The sequence below is a fragment of the Oncorhynchus mykiss genome, chromosome 19, assembly GCF_057628025.1.
Source record: "Oncorhynchus mykiss isolate SJ-2025 chromosome 19, ASM5762802v1, whole genome shotgun sequence".
Lineage (NCBI taxonomy): Eukaryota > Metazoa > Chordata > Actinopteri > Salmoniformes > Salmonidae > Oncorhynchus > Oncorhynchus mykiss.
The window spans coordinates 68,786,750-68,806,088 of record NC_143040.1 but is presented as its reverse complement, the minus strand read 5'-3'; the positions used below and the strand labels follow the sequence as shown (position 1 = coordinate 68,806,088).

At 45.7% G+C, this 19,339-nt stretch overlaps 1 protein-coding gene across 2 annotated transcripts in view; it reads right to left on the bottom strand.

The window, feature by feature from the left end:
• snap25b (synaptosome associated protein 25b) overlaps window positions 1–19,339 on the bottom strand; it is a 107,153-nt gene that overhangs the window by 39,855 nt on the left and 47,959 nt on the right. The window contains exons 3-4 of one of the 2 annotated variants that reach the window (XM_090211611.1): window positions 18,829–18,849; window positions 16,027–16,068 (exon numbers count right to left, since the gene is read on the bottom strand). In XM_090211611.1, coding sequence (XP_090067737.1) covers window positions 16,027–16,068; window positions 18,829–18,849 — 63 coding nt within the window. The remainder of the gene's footprint in view (window positions 1–16,026; window positions 16,069–18,828; window positions 18,850–19,339) is intronic. The other variant, XM_036955261.2, reaches the window with a different exon arrangement.

Below are 19,339 nucleotides of genomic sequence, written 5' to 3'. Positions count from 1 at the left end.
CCAGGTTTGAACCCCCTTTCCCTGATTGGTCAATGACATAACTGCACTTCCTCAGAGAGGTTCCAACAGCCCAACTTTTTTTTTTTTTACCTTTATTTAACTAGGCAAGTCACTTAAGAAGAAATTCTTATTTACAATGACATACTACACCGGCCAAACCCAGACGATTGTGGGACTCCCAATCGCGGCCGGTTGTGATACAGCCTGGATTCGAACTGAGATGCAGTAACTTAGACCGCTGCGCCACTCGGGAGCCCCTCTCATGTGATTTAAATGATTGTTACTCGCACGCATACCAAGGAATTGAAAGAGACACGCACGCACGCGCACACACGCACGCACACACACCACAACCCCTCAGGCATACACTGAATTCCCCGGCACCATCACACACAGAATACTGGACATATGCTGACACCATTAACAAGCCGAAAACAACCTCACAAAACCTCCATTCAATTCCATTGGTGGGTTTATAGGAGTTTCTCAACAGGGAGAGGAACAAAGGTCAAAGGGCTATTAATGTATGGGCCAGCGCCTTGGGATCAGATCGATGCTTGACCTTCTCAGGGCAGTGTTGGACTCCATATCAATCACCTTTCTGTGATTCCTGTCATATTATCTCCTCAGCTCCATTTCAACCAATTGATGGGATGTTTCCCATCAAGGTTTCTGCCCTTGGACCTTCTTCTCCAATGTGTTTAGAAAAGGAGGCGAGGAAAGAGGATGTGAGGAATCAAGGAAAGATGAACTGAGAACCAGAGAGACGACACAGAAGAAGTGTGTCTTGCCTTTCTTGAACTAACCCACACACTAGTATTTTCTTACTAGCGCTTAATAAGTACTTAAGTACTTAATAGGCCTGCGATAATGTGGTTGTCCCACCTAGCTATCTGAAGATGAATGTACTGACTGTGTGTGGCTCTGGATAAGAGATGACATTCTGTAAATGTAGAGTAACAGGCCCAGTGAGATGACCGATAACATCAATCCAAACGGACCGGTAATATTTCCACATTAACAGCCGAACTATGAAACAGTAAAAAGCAGCGGACATGTGGACCGTTGGTTATATATTCTGCGGGTTTGCATTATGGCCTGCACAGGTTGACCTTAAAGTGCTTTTGGAATGAATAGCAAAGAAAGGACTTCTTTAACAGAGTCATTAAAACAGAGGCACCAGACATGGGTGATTATTGGGAATAGTGTCACAGGCCACGTTCATGTCTTTTAGAAGGTTGAGACCTTTTTCAAACACCTTACTCTGCTTGTTATGACTACCAGGCTTCAGGTTGATAACGGGCTGAATCACCTGCGGTGAGAGACAGCCCTGAGTGGAGAGAGAGAGAGCCCTGGGGGGAGACAGAGAGAGCCCTGGGAGGAGAGAGAGAGAGCCCTGGGGGGAGAGAGAGAGCCATGTTGTACGCAGCCCAGGCACTCCAGGGCCATAATTAGATAAGAGGTCAAAAGTCGAATGAAGACCACCGTAATGACATCACACAGCTGGAGATGGGTCGCACCGCTGTCATATAACTTGCAAGGTCAGCTGTCTATGAAATATGAGGCTGAGGCTCATATGCCCTGTCCTCGATGGACAAGGCTAGTTTAACCCTCCTACTAGATACATGGAAAATAGCACTGATTTCTAAATCACAGGAATCTATTCATGCCCTGTTGTGTGGAAGATGAGATGTTTTATAAATCACATCATCTGCACAGTGACTTACTATTGCCTACAGTAATGAACCATCAGGTATATAGCAGAGGGCGGAGCTATAGGAGGATGGACTCATTGGAATCCTACACTAATGAACCATCAGGTATATAGCATAGGGCGGAGCTATAGGAGGATGGACTCATTGGAATCCTACACTAATGAACCATCAGGTATATAGCATAGGGCGGAGCTATAGGAGGATGGACTCATTGGAATCCTACAGTAATGAACCATCAGGTATATAGCAGAGGGTGGAGCTATAGGAGGATGGACTCATTGGAATCCTACACTAATGAACCATCAGGTATATAGCAGAGGGCGGAGCTATAGGAGGATGGACTCATTGGAATCCTACACTAATGAACCATCAGGTATATAGCATAGGGCGGAGCTATAGGAGGATGGACTCATTGGAATCCTACAGTAATGAACCATCAGGTATATAGCAGAGGGCGGAGCTATAGGAGGATGGACTCATTGGAATCCTACACTAATGAACCATCAGGCATATAGCAGAGGGCGGAGCTATAGGAGGATGGACTCATTGGAATCCTACACTAATGAACCATCAGGTATATAGCAGAGGGCGGAGCTATAGGAGGATGGACTCATTGGAAACCTACAGTAATGAACCATCAGGTATATAGCAGAGGGTGGAGCTATAGGAGGATGGACTCATTGGAATCCTACACTAATGAACCATCAGGTATATAGCAGAGGGCGGAGCTATAGGAGGATGGACTCATTGGAATCCTACAGTAATGAACCATCAGGTATATAGCAGAGGGTGGAGCTATAGGAGGATGGACTCATTGGAATCCTACACTAATGAACCATCAGGTATATAGCAGAGGGCGGAGCTATAGGAGGATGTACTCATTGGAATCCTACACTAATGAAACATCGGGTATATAGCAGAGGGCGGAGCTATAGGAGGATGGACTCATTTGAATCCTACACTAATGAACCATTGGGTATATAGCAGAGGGTCTGAGCTATAGGAGGATGGACTCATTGGAATCCTACACTAATGAACCATCCGGTATATAGCAGAAGGCGGAGCTATAGGAGGATGGACTCATTGAGAGAGAGAGAGCGAGAGAGAGAGATAAATCTTAGTGACTTAGGGAGCAATTGTCATCGATTTTATCGCCGTCTCCTGTACTGACCTTCAGTCGCTATGACAATGACCTCGCCCAGCCCCCCTCCCCTGTATCGCTGCTCAGCCATTTGTCAGCCAGAGTCAGTTGCATGACGTATGATATTCATGGCGTGTATGATTTAGTACACGTAATTCCAATACAGCTAGCAAACACACTCATAGATATGAGAAATGAGGAGGAAGTAGGCCTATGAGGCACGGAAATAGACTTGATGGCACCAGATGCTTCTTTTCAACATGTATTATTTATGGATCAATTTTACACAATGACCCAATTACATGGAGACAGTATTACTGTGTGTTAGACAGGCACTGCTACTGTCCCACCAACCATTCAGTAAGGCCAGATTTCAGAAGTGTTTTCACCATAGATGTGTTCTGTATGGTTTGCACCGGGTGCAAAGTTTTCAGCTTTTGTCAATGTCACCTTGTTTGTACACTCAAATATTGGCCACGTTTTTCTAAATTCTACAATCTGGACTATCTTGCTCAAGGTGTGTCTATCTGTCTGTCTGTCTGTCTGTCCGTCCGTCTGCCCGCCCGCCCGTCCGTCTGTCCGTCTGTCTGTCTGTCTGTCTGGAGATAGCCACCAACCAGCCAGCATGGATTATTTTCCTCTTGCTCTCTCTCTCCACCACTTCCACAGAGTCCTGATATAACAGACTTTATAATACTGTCTGTCTCCCTCCACCACTTCCACAGAGTCCTGATATAACAGACTTTATAATACTGTCTGTCTCCCTCCACCACTTCCACAGAGTCCTGATATAACAGACTTTATAATACTGTCTGTCTCCCTCCACCACTTCAACAGAGTCCTGATATAACAGACTTTATAATACTGTCTGTCTCCCTCCACCACTTCCACAGAGTCCTGATATAACAGACTTTACATTACTGTCTGTCTCCCTCACCCACTTCCACAGAGTCCTGATATAACAAACTTTACATTACTGTCTGTCTCCCTCCACCACTTCCACAGAGTCCTGATATAACAGACTTTATGATACTGTCTGTCTCCCTCCACCACTTCCACAGAGTCCTGATATAACAGACTTTACATTACTGTCTGTCTCCCTCACCCACTTCCACAGAGTCCTGATATAACAAACTTTACATTACTGTCTGTCTCCCTCACCCACTTCCACAGAGTCCTGATACAACAGACTTCACATTACTGTCTGTCTCCCTCCACCACTTCCACAGAGTCCTGATATAACAGACTTTACATTACTGTCTGTCTCCCTCCACCACTTCCACAGAGTCCTGATATAACAGACTTTACATTACTGTCTGTCTCCCTCCACCACTTCCACAGAGTCCTGATATAACAGACTTTACATTACTGTCTGTCTCCCTCCACCATTTCCACAGAGTCCTGATATAACAAACTTTACATTACTGTCTGTCTCCCTCCACCACTTCCACAGAGTCCTGATATAACAGACTTCTCATTACTGTCTGTCTCCCTCCACCACTTCCACAGAGTCCTGATATAACAGACTTTATAATAGTCTCTCTCCATCCACCACTTCCACAGAGTCCTGATATAACAGACTTTATAATAGTCTCTCTCCATCCACCACTTCCACAGAGTCCTGATATAACAGACTTCTCATTACTGTCTGTCTCCCTCCACCACTTCCACAGAGTCCTGATACAACAGACTTCACATTACTGTCTGTCTCCCTCCACCACTTCCACAGAGTCCTGATATAACAGGCTTTACATTACTGTCTGTCTCCCTCACCCACTTCCACAAAATCCTGATATAACAGACTTCTCATTACTGTCTGTCTCCCTCCACCACTTCCACAGAGTCCTGATACAACAGACTTCACATTACTGTCTGTCTCCCTCCACCACTTCCACAGAGTCCTGATACAACAGACTTCACATTACTGTCTGTCTCCCTCCACCACTTCCACAGAGTCCTGATATAACAGGCTTTACATTACTGTCTGTCTCCCTCACCCACTTCCACAAAATCCTGATATAACAGACTTTACATTACTGTCTGTCTCCCTCACCCACTTCCACAGAGTCCTGATATAACAGACTTTACATTACCGTCTGTCTCCCTCCACCACTTCCACAGAGTCCTGATATAACAGACTTTATAATACTGTCTGTCTCCCTCCACCACTTCCACAGAGTCCTGATATAACAGACTTTATAATAGTCTCTCTCCCTCCACCACTTCCACAGAGTCCTGATACAACAGACTTCACATTACTGTCTGTCTCCCTCCACCACTTCCACAGAGTCCTGATACAACAGACTTCACATTACTGTCTGTCTCCCTCCACCACTTCCACAGAGTCCTGATATAACAGACTTTATAATAGTCTCCCTCCATCCACCACTTCCACAGAGTCCTGATATAACAGACTTTACATTACTGTCTATCTCCCTCCACCACTTCCACAGAGTCCTGATATAACAGACTTTATAACACTGTCTGTCTCCCTCCACCACTTCCACAGAGTCCTGATACAACAGACTTTACATTACTGTCTGTCTCCCTCCACCACTTCCACAGAGTCCTGATATAACAGACTTTACATTACTGTCTGTCTCCCTCCACCACTTCCACAGAGTCCTGATATAACAGACTTCTCATTACTGTCTGTCTCCATCCACCACTTCCACAGAATCCTGATATAACAGACTTCTCATTACTGTCTGTCTCCCTCCACCACTTCCACAGAGTCCTGATATAACAGACTTCTCATTACTGTCTGTCTCCCTCTACCACTTCCACAGAGTCCTTATACAACAGACTTCACATTACTGTCTGTCTCCCTCCACCACTTCCACAGAGTCCTGATATAACAGACTTTACATTACCGTCTGTCTCCCTCCACCACTTCCACAGAGTCCTGATATAACATACTTTATAATAGTCTCTCTCCATCCACCACTTCCACAGAGTCCTGATACAACGGACTTCACATTACTGTCTGTCTCCCTCCACCACTTCCACAGAGTCCTGATACAACAGACTTCACATTACTGTCTGTCTCCCTCCACCACTTCCACAGAGTCCTGATATAACAGACTTTACATTACTGTCTCTCTCTCCTCATCTTGAACTGCTTAAATGGGGGATAGACCGATAGATTTAACCCCTCCATCACTGGTTTGTTCTGTGAGGACAGACACTGGGAGACAAGAAGCAAGTACAGGGAGTGAACATTTAATTAGATACGGACATGAAACGAAACAAGGACAGCGTCTGGACGAGGGGAAACAAAACCACATTAATGCAGACACGGGGATGAAACTGAGGAAGTGACAGATATAGGGGAGGCAATCAATAAGGTAATAGAGTCCATGGGAGTCCCATGAAGCGCTGATGCGCGTAACGATGGTGACAGGTGTGCGTAATGACGGGCCGTCTGGCGCCCTGGAGCGCCAGAGAGGGGCAGCGGGAGCAGGCGTGACATGTTCAAATCTTTGGATTGAAATATTCAACTGAAATGTATGCCTGATGCTTCACTGCATGTTAAATAGGTGGTCCCACCGGCATCATCGCGGGTCAAGTGATGTATATAGTGTAGCTACAGATAAAGCTCTTTGATAAATGAGATAAAATCTATGTCATCTCAGACAACATTATTAGAGTTATTCATAACAGGGCGGCTCAGTGGTTAATTCAGTTTATTTGGGCTGAGTAAAGCTAGACTAGAGTGTTATAATGCTTCATAACAGGGCAGCTCAGAGGGTAACTCAGTTTATTTGGGCTGAGTAAAGCTAGACTAGAGTGTTATAATGCTTCATAACAGGGCGGCTCAGTGGTTAATTCAGTTTATTTGGGCTGAGTAAAGCTAGACTAGAGTGTTATAATGCTTCATAACAGGGCAGCTCAGTGGTTAATTCAGTTTATTGGGGCTGAGTGAAGCTAGACTAGAGTGTTATAATGCTTCATAACAGGGCAGCTCAGTGGGTAACTCAGTTTATTTGGGCTGAGTAAAGCTAGACTAGAGTGTTATAATGCTTCATAACAGGGCAGCTCAGTGGGTAACTCAGTTTATTGGGGCTGAGTAAAGCTAGACTAGAGTGTTATAATGCTTCATAACAGGGCAGCTCAGTGGGTAACTCAGTTTATTTGGGCTGAGTAAAGCTAGACTAGAGTGTTATAATGCTTCATAACAGGGCAGCTCAGTGGGTAACTCAGTTTATTGGGGCTGAGTAAAGCTAGACTAGAGTGTTATAATGCTTCATAACAGGATGACTCAGTGGTTAACTCAGTTTATTTGGGGCTGAGTAAAGCTAGACTATAGTCCAAAGGCAGAGCTGACAACATTACATCAGACAGATGGATAACCCAACACTAACCACATTCACAACCTCTATAAAACGTAGCATCACCCCATCAGTCAAAGAGAGCACTTAAGTCTAGGAGCAAAAGGCTCCTCAAAAGCTTCTACCCCCAAGTCATAAGACTGCTGAACAATTAATAAAATGGCCACCGGACTATTTACATCGATCTCCCTCCCTTTTGTACACTGCTGCTACTTGCTGTTTATTATCTATGCATAGTCACTTCACCCCCACCTACATGTACAAATTACCTCAACTAACCTGTACTACTGTTTATTATCTATGCATAGTCACTTCACCCCCACCTACATGTACAAATTACCTCAACTAACCTGTACTACTGTTTATTATCTATGCATAGTCACTTCACCCCTACCTACATGTACAAATTACCTCAACTAACCTGTACTACTGTTTATTATCTATGCATAGTACCCCCTGTATATAGCCTCCACATTGACTCTGTACCAGTACCCTCTGTATATAGCCTCCACATTGACTCTGCACCGGTACCCCCTGTATATAGCCTCCACATTGACTCTGTACCGGTACCCCCTGTATATAGCCTCCACATTGACTCTGTACCGGTACCCCCTGTATATAGCCTCCACATTGACTCTGCACCGGTACCCTCTGTATATAGCCTCCACATTGACTCTGTACCGTAACACCCTGTATATAGCCTCCACATTGACTCTGTACTGGTACCCCTGTATATAGTCTCCACATTGACTCTGTACCGTAACACCCTGTATATAGCCTCCACATTGACTCTGTACCGGTACCCTCTGTATATAGCCTCCACATTGACTCTGTACCGGTACCCCCTGTATATAGCCTCCACATTGACTCTGTACCGGTACCCCCTGTATATAGCCTCCACATTGACTCTGCACCAGTACCCCCTGTATATAGCCTCCACATTGACTCTGTACCGGTACCCCCTGTATATAGCCTCCACATTGACTCTGCACCGGTACCCCCTGTATATAGCCTCCACACTGACTCTGCACCGGTACCCCCTGTACATTGCCTCCACATTGACTCTGTACCAGTACCCCCTGTATATAGTCTCCACATTGACACTGTACCAGTACCCCCTGTATATAGCCTCCACATTGACTCTGCACCGGTACCCTCTGTATATAGCCTCCACATTGACTCTGCACCGGTACCCCCTGTATATAGCCTCCACATTGACTCTGTACCGGTACCCCCTGTATATAGCCTCCACATTGACTCTGTACTGGTACCCCTGTATATAGCCTCCACATTGACTCTGCACCGGTACCCTCTGTATATAGCCTCCACATTGACTCTGTACCGGTACCCTCTGTATATAGCCTCCACATTGACTCTGTACCGGTACCCCCTGTATATAGCCTCCACATTGACTCTGTACCGGTACCCCCTGTATATAGCCTCCACATTGACTCTGTACCGGTACCCCCTGTATATAGCCTCCACATTGACTCTGTACTGGTACCCCCTGTATATAGCCTCCACATTGACTCTGCACCGGTACCCCCTGTATATAGCCTCCACATTGACTCTGTACCGGTACCCCCTGTATATAGCCTCCACATTGACTCTGTACCGGTACCCCCTGTATATAGCCTCCACATTGACTCTGTACCAGTACCCCCTGTATATAGTCTCCACATTGACTCTGTACCAGTACCCCCTGTATATAGCCTCCACATTGACTCTGCACCGGTACCCTCTGTATATAGCCTCCACATTGACTCTGCACCGGTACCCCCTGTATATAGCCTCCACATTGACTCTGTACCGGTACCCCCTGTATATAGCCTCCACATTGACTCTGCACCGGTACCCCCTGTATATAGCCTCCACATTGACTCTGTACAGGTACCCCCTGTATTTAGCCTCCACATTGACTCTGCACCGGTACCTAATGTATATAGCCTCCACATTCACTCTGTACCGGTACCCCCTGTATATAGCTTCCACATTGACTCTGTACCGGTACCCCCTGTATATAGCCTCCACATTGACTCTGTACCGGTACCCCCTGTATATAGCCTCCACATTGACTCTGTATCGGTACCCTTTGTATATAGCCTCCAAATTGACTCTGTACCGGTACCCCCTGTATATAGCCTCCACATTGACTCTGTACCGGTACCCTCTGTACATAGCCTCCACATTGACTCTGTACCAGTACCTCCTGTATATAGCCTCCACATTGACTCTGCACCGGTACCCACTGTATATAGCCTCCACAATGACTCTGTACCGGTACCCCCTGTATATAGCCTCCACATTGACTCTGTACTGGTACCCCTGTATATAGTCTCCACATTGACTCTGTACCGTAACACCCTGTATATAGCCTCCACATTGACTCTGTACCGGTACCCTCTGTATATAGCCTCTACATTGACTCTGTACCGGTACCCCCTGTATATAGCCTCCACATTGACTCTGTACCGGTACCACCTGTATATAGCCTCCACATTGACTCTGCACCGGTACCCCCTGTATATAGCCTCCACACTGACTCTGCACCGGTACCCCCTGTACATTGCCTCCACATTGACTCTGAACCGGTACCCCCTGTATATAGCCTCCACATTGACTCTGTACCGGTACCCCCTGTATATAGCCTCCACATTGACTCTGTACCGGTACCCCCTGTATATAGCCTCCACATTGACTCTGTACCGGTACCCCCTGTATATAGCCTCCACATTGACTCTGTACCGGTACCCCCTGTATATAGCCTCCACATTGACTCTGTACCGGTACCCCCTGTATATAGCCTCCACATTGACTCTGTACCGGTACCCCCTGTATATAGCCTCCACATTGACTCTGTACCGGTACCCCCTGTATATAGCCTCCACATTGACTCTGTACCGATACCCCCTGTATATAGCCTCCACATTGACTCTGTACTGGTACCACTGTATATAGCCTCCACATTGACTCTGTACCAGGACCCCTGTATATAGCCTCCACATTGACTCTGTACCGGTACCCCCTGTATATAGCCTCCACATTGACTCTGTACTGGTACCCCCTTTATATAGCCTCCACATTGACTCTGTACCGGTACCCCCTGTATATAGCCTCCACATTGACTCTGTACCGGTACCCCCTGTATATAGCCTCCACATTGACTCTGTACCGATACCCCCTGTATATAGCCTCCACATTGACTCTGTACCGGTACCCCCTGTATATAGCCTCCACATTGACTCTGCACCGGTACCCCCTGTATATAGCCTCCACATTGACTCTGTACCGGTACCCCCTGTATATAGCCTCCACATTGACTCTGTACCGGTACCCCCTGTATATAGCCTCCACATTGACTCTGTACCGGTACCCCCTGTATATAGCCTCCACATTGACTCTGTACCGGTACCCCCTGTATATAGCCTCCACATTGACTCTGTACCGGTACCCCCTGTATATAGCCTCCACATTGACTCTGTACCGATACCCCCTGTATATAGCCTCCACATTGACTCTGTACTGGTACCACTGTATATAGCCTCCACATTGACTCTGTACCAGGACCCCTGTATATAGCCTCCACATTGACTCTGTACCGGTACCCCCTGTATATAGCCTCCACATTGACTCTGTACTGGTACCCCCTGTATATAGCCTCCACATTGACTCTGTACCGGTACCCCCTGTATATAGCCTCCACATTGACTCTGTACCGGTACCCCCTGTATATAGCCTCCACATTGACTCTGTACCGATACCCCCTGTATATAGCCTCCACATTGACTCTGTACCGGTACCCCCTGTATATAGCCTCCACATTGACTCTGCACCGGTACCCCCTGTATATAGCCTCCACATTGACTCTGTACCGGTACCCCCTGTATATAGCCTCCACATTGACTCTGTACCGGTACCCCCTGTATATAGACTCGTTATTCTTATTCTTATTGTGTTACTTTTTATTCTTTAAAAAAAAACTTTAGTCTAATTGGTACATTTTTTCTTAACTCGTCTTGAACTGCACTGTTGGTTAAGGGCTTGTAAGTAACCAATTCACGGTAAGGTCTACACATGGTAAGGTCTACACACGGTAACATGGTAAGGTCTACACACGGTAACATGGTAAGGTCTACACATGGTAAGGTCTACACACGGTAACATGGTAAGGTCTACACACGGTTAGGTCTACACACGGTTAGGTCTACACATGGTAAGGTCTACACACGGTAACATGGTAAGGTCTACACACGGTTAGGTCTACACACGGTTAGGTCTACACACGGTAAGGTCTACACACGGTAACATGGTAAGGTCTAACACATGGTAACATGGTAAGGTCTACACACGGTAAGGTCTACACACGGTAACATGGTAAGGTCTACACACGGTTAGGTCTACACACGGTTAGGTCTACACATGGTAAGGTCTACACACGGTAACATGGTAAGGTCTACACACGGTAACATGGTAAGGTCTACACACGGTAAGGTCTACACACGGTAACATGGTAAGGTCTACACACGGTTAGGTCTACACACGGTTAGGTCTACACACGGTTAGGTCTACACACGGTAAGGTCTACACACGGTAACATGGTAAGGTCTAACACATGGTAACATGGTAAGGTCTACACACGGTAAGGTCTACACACGGTAACATGGTAAGGTCTACACACGGTTAGGTCTACACACGGTTAGGTCTACACATGGTAAGGTCTACACACGGTAACATGGTAAGGTCTACACACGGTAACATGGTAAGGTCTACACACGGTTAGGTCTACACACGGTTAGGTCTACACATGGTAAGGTCTACACACGGTAACATGGTAAGGTCTACACACGGTAACATGGTAAGGTCTACACACGGTAAGGTCTACACACGGTAACATGGTAAGGTCTACACACGGTAAGGTCTACACACGGTTAGGTCTACACACGGTAAGGTCTACACACGGTAACATGGTAAGGTCTACACACGGTTAGGTCTACACACGGTTAGGTCTACACACGGTTAGGTCTACACACGGTAAGGTCTACACACAGTTAGGTCTACACACGGTTAGGTCTACACACGGTAAGGTCTACACACGGTTAGGTCTACACACGGTTAGGTCTACACACGGTAAGGTCTACACACGGTAAGGTCTACACACGGTAAGGTTTACACACGGTTAGGTCTACACACGGTAAGGTCTACACACGGTTAGGTCTACACACGGTTAGGTTTACACACGGTTAGGTCTACACACGGTAAGGTCTACACACGGTTAGGTCTACACACGGTAAGGTCTACACACGGTAACATGGTAAGGTCTACACACGGTTAGGTCTACACACGGTTAGGTCTACACACGGTAAGGTCTACACACGGTTAGGTCTACACATGGTAAGGTCTACACACGGTAACATGGTAAGGTCTACACACGGTTAGGTCTACACACGGTTAGGTCTACACACGGTTAGGTCTACACACGGTAAGGTCTACACACGGTAACATGGTAAGGTCTAACACATGGTAACATGGTAAGGTCTACACACGGTAAGGTCTACACACGGTAACATGGTAAGGTCTACACACGGTTAGGTCTACACACGGTTAGGTCTACACATGGTAAGGTCTACACACGGTAACATGGTAAGGTCTACACACGGTAACATGGTAAGGTCTACACACGGTAAGGTCTACACACGGTAACATGGTAAGGTCTACACACGGTTAGGTCTACACACGGTTAGGTCTACACACGGTTAGGTCTACACACGGTAAGGTCTACACACGGTAACATGGTAAGGTCTAACACATGGTAACATGGTAAGGTCTACACACGGTAAGGTCTACACACGGTAACATGGTAAGGTCTACACACGGTTAGGTCTACACACGGTTAGGTCTACACATGGTAAGGTCTACACACGGTAACATGGTAAGGTCTACACACGGTAACATGGTAAGGTCTACACACGGTAAGGTCTACACACGGTAACATGGTAAGGTCTACACACGGTTAGGTCTACACACGGTTAGGTCTACACATGGTAAGGTCTACACACGGTAACATGGTAAGGTCTACACACGGTAACATGGTAAGGTCTACACACGGTAAGGTCTACACACGGTAACATGGTAAGGTCTACACACGGTTAGGTCTACACACGGTTAGGTCTACACACGGTAAGGTCTACACACGGTAACATGGTAAGGTCTACACACGGTTAGGTCTACACACGGTTAGGTCTACACACGGTTAGGTCTACACACGGTTAGGTCTACACACGGTAAGGTCTACACACAGTTAGGTCTACACACGGTTAGGTCTACACACGGTAAGGTCTACATACGGTTAGGTCTACACACGGTTAGGTCTACACACGGTAAGGTCTACACACGGTAAGGTCTACACACGGTAAGGTTTACACACGGTTAGGTCTACACACGGTAAGGTCTACACACGGTTAGGTCTACACACGGTTAGGTTTACACACGGTTAGGTCTACACACGGTAAGGTCTACACACGGTTAGGTCTACACACGGTAAGGTCTACACACGGTAACATGGTAAGGTCTACACACGGTTAGGTCTACACACGGTTAGGTCTACACACGGTAAGGTCTACACACGGTTAGGTCTACACACGGTAAGGTCTACACACGGTAAGGTCTACACACGGTAACATGGTAAGGTCTACACACGGTAAGGTCTACACACGGTTAGGTCTACACACGGTTTGGTCTACACATGGCAAGGTCTACACACGGTTAGGTCTACACACGGTAAGGTCCACACACGGTAACATGGTAAGGTCTACACACGGTAAGGTCTATGTGACAAATAAAGTTTGATTTGATTTGAACAGCGCTGAACAGATACTCTCCCTGCACCGATACTTGTGCCTGATTGTATTAGCCTTGTGTTGAAGATTTCAAAGCCCACACAACATAGGGAGAGCACTTGTTCGACTCTCACCCTGTTAGTGCTCCTGTGCTACAGAGGATAATTGGAAAAGTATTGACCTGGGTGGGTGGGGCGGGTTTCTCAATGCCTCGGTAGCTAAAGTAATATGTTATTTATCTCCACAACCCAGCATCATAGCCGTGAAAGAGTTACAATTATAAAAGTGATGTTTTGATGTCAATCTTCAATGTGTGAATGAACATTAATATTGGAACAAAGAACACACTATTCTCGGATTTGTAATAACAAATCAAATCAAAAAAAATGTTTGTCACATGCGCCGAATACAACAGATGTAGACGTTACAGTGAAACCGTAACGGTTTTCGTCGTCCGGAAGATGAGGAATCATCGGACCAAAGCGCAGCGTGGTAAGTGTTCATGCTTTCTTTATTAAAACTGAACACTATAACAAAATAACAAAAGGAATCACCGAAACAGTCCTGAAAGGTGCAAAACACGAAACAGAAATGAACTACCCACAAAAACCCTGTGGGAAAAATCGACCAAAGTATGGTTCCCAATCAGAGACAACGATAGACAGCTGTCCCTGATTGAGAACCCTACCCAAAACAAAACAAAGAAATACAAAAACATAGAAAAGGGAACATAGAATGCCCACCCAAATCTCACCCTGACCAAACCAAAATAGAGACATAAAAAGATCTAAGGTCAGGGCGTGACATAAATGCTTACTTACAGGCTCTAACCAATAATGCAAAAAAAAAAAGGTATTAAGGTATTAAGTGAACAATAGGTAAGTAAAGAACTAAAAACAACAGTAAAAAGACAGGCTATATACAGTAGAGAGGCTATATACAGTAGACAGGCTATATACAGTAGAGAGGCTATATACAGACACCGGTTAGTCAGGCTGATTGAGGTAGTATGTACATGTAGATATGGTTAAAGTGACTATTTTATTTTACCTTTATTTATCTAGGCAAGTGAGTTAAGAACAAATTCTTAATTTCAATGACGGCCTAGGAACAGTGGGTTAACTGCCTGTTCAGGGGCAGAACAACAGAAGGTTGGGGGTTTGAACTTGCAACCTTCCTGTTACTAGTCCAACGCTCTAACCACTAGGCTACCCTGCCGCCCCGACTATGCATATATGACATACTACTTATGCACATAGTCCTTTGACAAACCCCCCCCTTCCCTCGTCAGGGCTTTAGCTGGTGGAGCGTTACCATATTCATTTAACTAGGCAAGTCAGTTAAGAACAAATTCTTATGTACAATGATGCCCTAAACCCCCGGGCCAAACCCTGTGCGCCGCCCTATGGGACTCCCAATCACGGCCGGATGCGATACAGCTCCAAGCTATTGGTTGAAGAAGCTCAACGTACTATATCTAAGAAGATACATTTACAATGACGGCCACACATATTCAATCTATAGAGAGGCCTAGGATTATAGACTGTGTTGGCTGTCCATGGTCCAGCTCTACTTTACAGACAGACAGGGTGATGTATGTTCCTATATCCCCTAGATGAGACCATCTGGGGAGTCACATTGAGAGCTACTCATGCATAATACATGCTGGGATATTGGCCCTTCATCCTCTGTCTGTCTATACCGTTTAAAGCACTCAGGAAACAGATACAGCCACAGATTGACAGTATATTTAAAAATCACTACTCAGCCATTTGTCTTCCGGCAAGTGGGAGTGATGCTAGTCCCTCAACTGGGCAGAGTCACGCTCTATGATGTGAGGAGATGTGCTATTTAATGTATAATTCATGTAATCAAACCCGGAACAAACTCTCCATTCACCTTAAAAGGAAATACAGCCGCTTACATTCTATCAGGAAATTAGATCTGTCTCTCAATTTGAATAAGAAAACTGTGTGGTGTGTGTAATGTTAAGATGACCTTACCTCCTCCACCATGGCCAGCATACGCCGAGTGCTCTCCAGTGACTGTGAAGAGAAAAGACCCATATTAGAGAGTTGTCAGATGAATCTCTTCTCTACTACTGTACTGTACCACACACCTGGTGATGAACACACCTGGTGATGAACACACCTGGTGATGAATACACCTGGTGATGAATATACCTGGTGATGAACACACCTGGTGATGAACACACCTGGTGATGAACACACCTGGTGATGAACACACCTGGTGATGAATATACCTGGTGATGAATATACCTGGTGATGAATACACCTGGTGATGAACACACCTGGTCATGAACACACCTGGTGATGAACACACCTGGTGATGAACACACCTGGTGATGAATATACCTGGTGATGAATATACCTGGTGATGAATACACCTGGTGATGAATATACCTGGTGATGAACACACCTGGTGATGAACACACCTGGTGATGAACACACCTGGTGATGAACACACCTGGTGATGAACACACCTGGTGATGAACACACCTGGTGATGAACACACCTGGTGATGAACACACCTGGTGATGAACACACCTGGTGATGAATATACCTGGTGATGAACACACCTGGTGATGAACACACCTGGTCATGAACACACCTGGTGATGAACACACCTGGTGATGAACACACCTGGTGATGAACACACCTGGTGATGAATATACCTGGTGATGAACACACCTGGTGATGAACACACCTGGTGATGAATATACCTGGTGATGAATATACCTGGTGATGAACACACCTGGTGATGAACACACCTGGTGATGAACACACCTGGTGATGAACACACCTGGTGATGAATATACCTGGTGATGAATATACCTGGTGATGAATACACCTGGTGATGAACACACCTGGTCATGAACACACCTGGTGATGAACACACCTGGTGATGAACACACCTGGTGATGAATATACCTGGTGATGAACACACCTGGTGATGAACACACCTGGTGATGAATATACCTGGTGATGAATATACCTGGTGATGAACACACCTGGTGATGAACACACCTGGTGATGAATATACCTGGTGATGAATATACCTGGTGATGAATATACCTGGTGATGAATATACCTGGTGATGAACACACCTGGTGATGAACACACCTGGTGATGAACACACCTGGTGATGAACACACCTGGTGATGAACACACCTGGTGATGAACACACCTGGTGATGAACACACCTGGTGATGAATATACCTGGTGATGAACACACCTGGTCATGAACACACCTGGTCATGAACACACCTGGTGATGAACACACCTGGTCATGAACACACCTGGTGATGAACACACCTGGTGATGAACACACCTGGTGATGAACACACCTGGTCATGAACACACCTGGTGATGAACACACCTGGTCATGAACACACCTGGTGATGAACACACCTGGTGATGAACACACCTGGTGATGAATATACCTGGTGATGAACACACCTGGTGATGAACACACCTGGTGATGAACACACCTGGTGATGAACACACCTGGTGATGAATACACCTGTAACCAGTGCTGGTGTCAACTCTATTGGAGCTCCATAGAGTTCATTCATTTTCATTTTCATTTCATAAACAAAATAATCATTATATAATACAAAAATTAAATAATAATCGGATCACCTCCTATATTGTTAGTATTTCAGCTCTGTACTCCAGCACTTTGGATTTTAAATGATACAATGACTACGAGGTTAATGTGCAGGACTGTCAGCTTTAATTTGAGGGTATTTTCATCCATATTGGGTGAACCGTTTAGAAATTGCAATGCTGGTGTACAGAGCCAAAACAACAACAATTGAATCACTGTGCCAATATTTGGAGCTCCCGGTCTATAGGAGGATGTATCATTAACATGGATACAGTGAGCTACCAACTCTTCACATTCCCACTGAATTTATCACATGTTCTCCTCACTCTTCCCTCCCTCCTTTTCCAACAATCTGCTTTTACATAACAATATTTCCCTCTAAATGTCTCCCCTCCTATCTACCGTGCCCCTCCTCAATCTCTCTCTCTCTCTCTCTCTCTCTCTCTCTCTCTCTCCCTCCCTCCCTTCCTCCCTCCCTCCCTCCCTCTCGCCATTTCTCTAATCTCTCCCCCACTCCCGTCTCCCTCTCTCCCTCCCTCCCTCCCTCCCTCCCTCCCTCCCTCCCTCCCTCCCTCCCTCCCTCCCTCCCTCCCTCCCTCCCTCCCTCTCGCCATTTCTCTAATCTCTCCCCCACTCCCGTCTCCCTCTCTCTCCAGAGCCTGTCTGGATTACATGATCTCTTCATGAATGTTTAATAGGTCCATTTGAGCTATTCTACTATTCTAGCGACCTGAATTAAAGGCTGCGTCCCCACTCCTTAGGAAAGGACAGGCTAGAGAGATGTACAGTTAACACTGTCTAAAACCTCACCCACAGCAAAACCACAGGGACATAGACACAGTAGGACACATAACCATGATAGTTAGTTTATGGCAAATATAATGTATGGCTGACTAAGGGTAGTTGAAAAGCAGGGCACAATGACAGAGGAGAATAGTGAGAGAATAACAGTGACGTGGATAGCAAGACAACCGAGCCAGGGATTATTAATGTGAGATTATTAATGTGAGATTATTAATGTGAGATTATTAAAGTGAGATTATTAATGTGAGATTATTAAAGTGAGATTTCTAACGCATTGTCAATCTGTGATCAAATGAACCCAAAGACAGTGGGCTACATGCGACAGTTGTGGAGTAAGTGTGAGATATTAGACAATGCCTTCTGTTACCGACCTCAGATGCCACTCGTTCACCCTGCGGGGCGACAGACGGGGTAATTATAATAACGCATCATATTACACTTTTCTCAAAGACACATGTAGGTCACGAGACAGGAGATTTATCTTTGTTGATGTGTGATTATATCATATGTTGTCATCTTTTTGACTACCAACCCAGACCAGGCCGACGGCCATTTTGGAAAGACTCCTTCTTGTGCCGTGCCAGGTTTTTTCCCCCGACACTAGCAGGCCCAAATACTCAAAGTGGGATTTGTCTGAGAAATCGGTCCATGGCTGGTTGTCTGTTATTTTTTACCCCTGACAGGAAGTCCTAGTGCTGGTTCTACCTCAAAGAATCAACAAAGGTCCTATCGTAATCTATATAAAGATGAGATCTCTTTCTCTCCATGGAAGCCAAATGGGTATACTGTTAGACAGTGTTCAATTGATACAGTTAAATACATATGGATCAGCCTCAATGAGCTTTATAAAAAAAATAACAGTTATATTGCGATTTACATACA